Source organism: Pygoscelis adeliae, unplaced genomic scaffold, assembly GCF_000699105.1.
Source record: "Pygoscelis adeliae isolate BGI_AS28 unplaced genomic scaffold, ASM69910v1 Scaffold546, whole genome shotgun sequence".
Taxonomy (NCBI): domain Eukaryota; kingdom Metazoa; phylum Chordata; class Aves; order Sphenisciformes; family Spheniscidae; genus Pygoscelis; species Pygoscelis adeliae.
The window spans coordinates 461992-470061 of NW_008824951.1; the positions used below are offsets into that span (position 1 = coordinate 461992).

At 59.3% G+C, this 8070-nt stretch overlaps 2 protein-coding genes across 2 annotated transcripts; one reads left to right on the plus strand and one right to left on the minus strand.

Annotated features, from left to right (window-relative positions):
* Window positions 1-40: 40 nt before the first annotated feature.
* Window positions 41-5808, plus strand: PLK3 (polo-like kinase 3). Its single transcript, XM_009325610.1, has 15 exons — window positions 41-82; window positions 261-368; window positions 455-571; window positions 1029-1158; window positions 1246-1333; window positions 1881-1976; window positions 2683-2878; window positions 3220-3346; window positions 3742-3851; window positions 3931-4048; window positions 4154-4237; window positions 4433-4595; window positions 4723-4852; window positions 5093-5203; window positions 5589-5808. The coding sequence occupies exons 1-15, from the start codon at window positions 41-43 to the stop codon at window positions 5781-5783; spliced, it is 1815 nt and encodes a 604-aa protein (XP_009323885.1). The 3' UTR covers window positions 5784-5808.
* A 1686-nt stretch (window positions 5809-7494) lies between these two features.
* Window positions 7495-8063, minus strand: TCTEX1D4 (Tctex1 domain containing 4; the record flags this gene model as incomplete). Its single annotated transcript, XM_009325611.1, has 1 exon — window positions 7495-8063. A coding segment is annotated over one exon (569 nt), but the record flags the coding sequence as incomplete, so codon positions are not given.
* Between the last annotated feature and the right edge of the window lie 7 nt (window positions 8064-8070).

Here is an 8070-nt window from a genome sequence, read left to right on the forward strand (position 1 = left end):
CCACGTTGATCTGTCATGTGGAAAGATGCAGAGTCCGGCCATGGTGGGAGGAAAAACGCCCTGGAGGTTTTACAGGAACTGGGTGAAGAAAATCCCTGGTTGAGAGCATCATAGTTCAGATCTTAGTGGGCGATGCAGCAGGAGGGAGCGTGTGATGCTTGCTGGGCTGTGCTGCGAGGGAATGGAGGAGGAGGAGGCGGCTCGTAGGCAGGGGCGAAGAGCTGTCTCTCACCCATCCATAACTACCTCTTCCCTTGCAGGGTGGATTTGCACGATGCTATGAAATGACAGACCTCTCCAGCAACAAAACCTATGCCGTGAAGGTCATTCCTCACAGCCGGGTGGCTAAACCCCACCAGCGGGAGAAGGTGGGTGCCGTGGGGCTGGTGGGGTGCTGGGCTGGTGGGGCACAGCAGGGACCCTGTGCTCACCTGGGACTGCTGCTCCCTTTCAGATCACCAATGAGATCGAGCTGCACCGGGACTTGCACCACAAGCACATCGTCAAGTTCTCCCACTACTTTGAGGATGCGGAGAGCATCTACATCTTCCTGGAGCACTGCAGTAGGAAGGTGAGCGCTGGTGTGGCCTCCCTGCCAAAGGATCTCCTGAACAGAGCTGTGGCTGGCTGGAGCAGGCCTTATCTGAGGTGCTTTGTTAGCACCCTCCTTCTCCTGGGCTGCCTTGCTGCTGGCTCTGTCATACCCTCTGAGCTCAGCCATAACCTGTGTGGTTTCACACGGCACTGGGGACACTGCCGGTTGCCTGTCCTACTTGGGCTGCCTGCTCATGTTGGCAGCCCTTAGCTCCTAGTGGGGCCACCATAAATCCAGTGGTACCCCGGCTGTGCTGAGCAACCTCAACCTTGTGTGGGGAGTCTGCTGAGGTCATGGCTGTGGAAGAAGGATTATTTGTGGATGTGCAACTTCTGGAAGAACTGGCTTTGATCCTGCCTGCCCCTTGCCTAGTCAGCAGGGCTGCCTGTTCTCTCTGCCTGCCATCACCAAGCTGCCTTCTTTCCCTCTGCAGTCCCTGGCCCACATCTGGAAGGCCCGCCATACTCTGCTGGAACCCGAAGTGCGATATTACCTCAAACAGATCATCTCAGGCTTGAAATACCTTCACCTCAAGGGCATCCTGCACAGAGACCTCAAGCTCGGTGAGTGCTGTGGTCAGGGCTGGGTGCTGTGTGGGGACCGAGCTGCCTCAGAGGGACTTGTGGTGATGCATTGCCCTTGACTTGCAGGCAACTTCTTCATCAATGAAAACATGGAGCTGAAAGTGGGGGACTTTGGTCTAGCTGCTTGCCAGGATATCTCTGACCAGAAGAAAAAGTAAGTCTGAGGTTTCCCTATTCCAGAGCCCTCTGAGGTTTCACTCTTCCTCCTGTGACTTCCCGGGAGTGTGGAGGTGGTGTGGTCCCTCCTGGCCTGGGGAGGGGAAGCCTTAGGGCCCCTTCCCGGGGTGGGGTGGGAGGGTGATTCCTGCCCCAGCTGCAGGCAAGGCGAGGGGACTGGGGACTTTGTGGCTCCTTCAGGAGTGTCCTTGAAGCCGTCTGGGAGAACAATGTGCTGACTACTGCTATTGTGCCTGCCCGGCTGCCCTGCCGGCTGCGCGGGGCTGGGACACAAAGGCTCTGTTCCTCCCTGGCTCTAGGACAAGCTCTTCCCAACGGCTCCCCAGGAGCAGCTGCTCCTGAACCCTGGGGGGGGCGGGGGGTGAGTCTGTATGGGGCTTCTTGTAGATGGAGGGTGCTTTGGGCCACAAAGAGCAAAATCGGGGGGGAGGACAGGCTGCAAGCTAAATCCCAGGGCTTGGGTGGAGGAAGGCTGCTTGCAAGGGCATGCGGAGCATGCACTGACCTGGTGCTCTGCCCCACAGGACAATATGTGGGACCCCCAACTACCTCGCCCCAGAAGTGCTGTTGAGGCAAGGCCATAGGCCAGAGTCGGATGTGTGGTCTCTGGGCTGTGTCATGTAAGTCTGTGCTGCTGGGTGGGGAGGGGTCCAGGCAGCCTTGCCTGCGCAGGGTGGGGGAGAGCCAGGCTGTGGAGCAGCCCTGAGGAGGAAGTCCTCTTGCGCTTTGCCTCGTGGTTTTGCAGCGGTTGCTAAAAGGCAGGGGGAGGGGAGCGGGTGGCCAGATCCTGCTGAGCCCCGCTTTGGAGCGGGTGCTGCCAGCTGTCCTGGGATGCTGCTTGGGGGCTGCGCAAGCGGGAGCTGCAAAGGGCAGGCACTCTCCTGCTGCGCTCAACTCCAGTTCAAAGCAGGTTTGATCACCCTGTGAACCTGATAAACAACGGAAAATCTCAGTGGCTGGTGGCAGCTGCTGCTCTGTTTGTACAGGGAGCGATAGCTGTGCTGCTTCAGCACATCCAGCTCCTCGCCCGGCTGCTGCCCGCAAGCTTCCTGCTCTGCTTTCTGCCCCGGTGGCCATACAGGGGGTGGGAGCGGTGTCAGTGGGGTGGCCTTCTGCCAGCCCTCTCCCCTTCCCCAGGGCTCCTCGCTTTTTGCTCTAAACAGTTCTAGGAGGAAGCGTGGCCGGATGTGAGTGCGGCTGCCCAGGCTGGAAGTGGTGCTCCTGGCCAGGTGTGGCCGGCCAAATGCCAATAACTTCCTTGCTTTAAATGCTGCTGAGTCACAAGCCTGGTGGGGATGTGACGGTGGCCCATGTGTCTCCTCCCAGGTACACCCTGCTGTGTGGGAACCCTCCCTTTGAGACCTCCGACCTCAAGGAGACCTACAGGTGTATCAAGCAGGTGGAGTACACCCTCCCTGTCTTCCTCTCCCTGCCTGCCAAACACCTCATTGCTGGCATCCTCAGGCGCAACCCCCAGGACCGCCTCACCCTTGAGGAGATCTTGGACCATGAGTTCTTCAAGGTGAGTGGGTGGGGGTCTGGCCTTGACCCTTCTCCAGGTGGGATGAGGCTTTCTGGGCTGTGCAGGGTGCTGTCCTTGGAGCCCAAGTCCTTCAAAGGAAGCAGCCACTGTCCTGCCCAAATGCCAGCCAGGGGAACTGAGGTGTCTGGTGTGCTCCTGCTGCCTTGTCCCTATAGCATGGGCTGTTTCCTGTACTGATGCCAGTCATGGGGCCAAGGCTTGACAGAAACACAGACTGGCTGTCAGGAGGGCTGTGAGTGACTGCGGTCAGCCCAGGACAGCTGCTCTGCCTGGAGCACGTGGGCTATGGAAACCAAACCTCTGCCTTGACCTCTCTGCAGGGCTACACGCCTGAGAAGCTCCCTCCCAGCAGCTGCATGATGGCTCCAGAGCTGAGTCCTCCCAACCCAGCAAAGAGTCTGTTTGCTAAAGTCACCAAGACACTCTTTGGGAAGAAGAAACCCAAGGGTGAGTCCATGCACTTGCCCAGGAGCCTCTGGGTGACCCTTCCTCCAGGGAGAAGTGGGTCCCGTCTCCTGGAGAGACCTCCTGATGGGTCTCTGTAGACCCCCTGCCTGGGGCCAGCACAAGCTGGGCTTGCCCCTGCCCTTCTGGTGCTGGTGGCCTGGCATGGGTGTGCGCCTGGAGAGCGGATGCTGTGCTGCAACCCACGGGGACAGTTCCTCCTGGAAGGCCTGTGTTGCATGAGAACTGGGAAGTGAAAGTGGGAGGCAGCTGCCTGACCATCCTCACCACTGTGGGCATGGGAGCAGATGAGGGAGAGCTGAGCTACCGGGAGGGGTTGCCCAGATGTCTCCATCCCCTGTGCTCAGCAGTGTGCTCATCGCTTGCTCTCTCCTCAGCCAAGAAGGGCTCTTTGGAGGACAAGGATGACATCTCCAAGCTGGTCACTGGGCTGATGAAGACCTCCATCTGCCGGCAGATGAGCTATAAAACCATGGAAGGGAATGAGGTGAGAACATCCCTGAGCCTGTGCACGCCCCTCTTTGGGGGAGCAGGCAGGATGGTGATAAAGCCAGGTCTCTCTGCAGGCCACCCCGGTATCATGCCGCAGTGCCAGCTCTAGCCCCGTGGAGACAGTGGTGGAGGAGACATCTCACAAGTCTGTGTCCCCCTCCATCCGGGGGACGATGGCCAGCAGCTGTGAGGGTGAGCAATACCTGCTCAGGCTACCCCAAGCCTGCCCCGAGCTTCCTGTCCTGCCCTGGCTGATAGCGGGGCCAGCTGACTCAACCTGTCATCTTCTCTCCACAGCCTTTGAAGACTGCATCACTGCCTCTGCCATCATCGAGTCGGCTGTCCGGCTCCTGCGGACCTGCCTCTCCTCCATGCCACCAGGTAAACCAGTCAGACTGCTCTAGGATGGAATAGGGTGCTGTGCATCCCCTTCCCCATGGGATGAAGGCACGGCTGCTATTTGGGGTACCTTAAATGCTGCCAGAGCCTGGTGTGGGGGGGTCTGCTCCCCCCTGGGGAGGTGAGGTGGGCAGGGGCTGGCTGCTGGCTCTGCTCACCCCCTCTCCTCTCCACCAGCGGAGAAAAACCCGGCTTCCCTGGCCCGCCATGAGCACTTTGTCTGGGTGAGCAAGTGGGTGGATTACTCCAACAAGTACGGCTTTGGCTACCAGCTCTCCAACCGCAGCATCGGGGTCCTCTTCAACAACGGCACGCACATGACACTTTCCCCCAACCACAGGTAAGTGGTGGGGAAGTGGCTGGTGTCTCTGGGGAAGCCCCTTGGGTTGGAAGGGGCCAGGGGAGGCTGTGCCAGGGGTGGGTTTGGTGCTGGGTGGCCCTGAAGCTCATGGTCTGCTCCCTCCCAGGACTGTGCATTACAACCCGACCAACAGCAAACACCTTGTGTTCTCTGTGGCTGCCATCCCTGAGCAGCTCCAGGGACAGATGAGTGTCTTGCGCTACTTTGCATCCTACATGGAGCAGCATCTCATGAAGGTGGGTGCTGGGGCCCTGGGCGGGGATCATGGGTAGGCTGGATGTTGGGTCATGGCTTGACCACACCGCTTGGGGTTGTGGGGCTCCCTGCTCACAGGCTGTGGCGAGGTGGACACCCAGAGAGTTGTGTCCTAGGAGTGGGGACCCCACTGGGGGTGTGTGCAGGTTTCGCTGTGTGTAGGCTGGTGGCAGTGCTCCCATGTATGGGACCAGTGGCTTATGCAGACCCTTCTTTCCAAGGGAGGTGACTTGCCCAGCATAGATGACCTCGGGCAGCCGGCCCTGCTCCTCCTGCAGTGGGTGAAGACTGACCAAGCCTTGCTCATGCTCTTCAGCAGTGGCACCCTCCAGGTATATGTGGGGCACAGTGGAGATGCCCAGACCCCTGTGGGGAGGAGGCTAGGTGGGGATTCCTGGCCTGTGTTAGATTTTGTCTGCCACAGCCCAAATGCAAGGTCCAGCTGTGAAAACAGCTGTGGGTGCAGGATGCTGCTCCAGTGCCTGGAACTGCTGGTCACAGCTTGTCCAGCCCATAGGGGAGATGACGCTTCAGTCAGCCACTTCCATCTGCCCCGGTGCTGGGGCTGGCGTGTTCCTGCTGTGGGGCATGGAGCAGGGATGCTCCCGGGCAGGTCAGGGAGGAGGAACGGGTTGAGGCAGGAAGTGTGGCTCCATCCTGGCTCCTGTGACATGCTGTGGGAAGTGTGGGTTAAACCAAGCCCAACCTGTCTCCTAGGTGAACTTCTACAATGACCACACCAAGGTGATCATTAGCAAGCCTGACCACTCCTGCCTTGTCACCTACATCAACCGGGAGCGCAACTCCTACACCTACAAGCTGTGCAGCATCCAGGAGCTGGGCTGCTCTCCTGAGCTCCACCACCGCCTCAGATACATCCTCAAGCTCCTCCAAGAACGGGCTGAGGCCTAGCGTGGGACCTTGGGGGACCCTCTCTGGATGTAGAGGTCTCTCCCTGCCCTCCCACGGGATGGGAGGTATGTTGTAGTGCTGGCTGCCCACCTGGGCACCCTGTATCCTGGTGCTCAGCTGGACTCTGGACTAAGACTTGTGGATGTGGTTACAGCAGCAGGTCTGGACATTCTTGCTGCTCCCTGGCTCTGGGCAATTGCTGTCTTCCTGCTGGCAGCTCCTGCTCTTGTTGTGCTGGTCTTGGAGTGGTCTGGGGTGGCACAGGGAGGTGGTGGGTGAGTGCCCTGCAGCCAGGTTTGGGTCTGGCTGTGCTTCGTTTGTGGCCTGGTGCTCCAGCCTGCCCTGGCTGGCAGCTGCCTGCAGTGAGGGCTTGGGCTGTCCTGCCCAAGGTGGTGCACCGGTTGCACAGACCCTCTGCATGGCCTGGAGAGGACTGGCACAGCCTTGACCTCAAGGCTTGGCTGCTGTGGGGTAGGGAAAACACCTTCCTGGGGTGGACAGGGGTGAAGGGCGCTGCCTGCCCTGCCAGGGACTGTGTGGGCTGGTATGTGCCACTCCACAACTGCTACACTAAGGAGGGGGCTGTGCTGGGCTCCACTGTGCCCTGTCTGCTCCCAAATTGTGAATTGTCTAGTATAACTTGAGGTTTGATAAAGGGTAGGGGGATGGGATCTGAGGGCTTGCCTGGAGAAGCCCTTGTCTCGCTGGGACCTGGGGAGGTTTCTTGTTTCAGGGCAGTCTCTGCCATGTGTGACTATTTATGTATCTTATTTATATGGAATTATTTATTTTCCTGTTGGTCTGTCCATGTGCAGCTCCCTCATCCCTGACTCACCTCAATAAAAATTTATTTGTGTAAGGGCAAACTGTGTCTACCTTGCTTGGAGCTGGGGCCTTGGTCACGAAAGGGCTTCTCCTTCATCCTTGCCCCAGGGCTGCTTCTGCCCTCCAGGCAGGACCCCTCTTGACACTGGCTGTTGCTGGGTGACAAGGTCAGGGAGGCAGGATGGGGGTGAGGAGCCCATGTTGTACCTCCACTGCCCTTCCCCGGGCTGGCAGGAAGGGCAGAGTTAGCTCTTGCTGATGCCTGTGGAGCCCTAGACCTGCCTCAGCTTCTTGCTGATGCCAAACTCTTATTCTCAACTGTCTCTTCCCTTGGACCAAACCCAGTACTTCTCATGCTTCTGCTGAGCTGGAGAAGGCAGGAGCTGTGGCCCAGGGGGTGGGTTGCCTGGGTCCTTGCACTATGATATCTGGTGTGATGGGATATCAGCTGGGAATGAAGCCAGGAAAGGGGAGGGTGGCTCATCTACTCCATAAGCTTGCTTTGAAGGTGATCTGTCACCACCTTCCCCAATGCTGGTGTAATCAATCTGCCTGGGAACAGCTTGCGCTGTGGGAAGCAGGCTGGGCTGCTCCCTGTAGCATAGCCTTGGGCAGCTGCCTGCTCCAGGGTGATGCAGCCTTTTAGGTTGTATTTGCTGCAGTTTGGGTTTTTTTGCAAACCATGGTAGTGGAAGCTACACTATGGGTATGAGCCCAGGCTGAGGGCTGCAGTGAGCATCAAGGCACTGAGGTGCATCCATGCCTTGCTCCCTGCATGTGCCATGGCCAAAGCCACTGAGTATGAGCCACAGCTGGAGCAAACCTCTTTATTTCTGCTGTTCTCCCCTTGCAACCCTACAAGGCTGGGTGGAGGGAGAGGCGTGTGCTACTCGAAGTAGACCCCATGCACTGTGGCCACAGCAAAGAGGGAGGTGTTGGAGAAGGTGGCAGAGGCGAAGCTGTCGCTCTCAGGGTCCCACAGTGCCCGGCTGGCCACCAGCAGGCTCTGCTGGCCCTGCTGGCCCAGCAGCACATGGCAGACCAGCTTGTAGCGGGGCGGCACCACCTCCTTCGCCTGGCTCCGCAGCAGCTCGGCCAGGCTCTGGGCTAGTGGAGCACTGCCCTGAGGGCTGTAGACCATGGTCCCCAGGGCGCTGGCCAGGGCCCCCTCCAGCACCTGCTGTACCTGCCCTGCATCAAACTTGCAGCCTTCATCTGGCTGCATCCTGTAAGTGTTTTCGAGGCGGGTCTTGAGGATGGGCTGGAAAAGGGGGAGCCCGGAGAAGCTCACGCGGCTGTGGAGCATCCAGGGGCCGATGGAGGGGCGCCTACCCCCTGGGGCTGCCCCAAGCGAGCTGCGGCGGCTGGCCAGGGGTGCCAGGTGGGTGCTGAGGATGGAGCTGCGGCGGGAGGGCAGGAGCAGCGGTTTGCCTTCCTCAGTGCCGCGTGCCGGGGCTGGGGG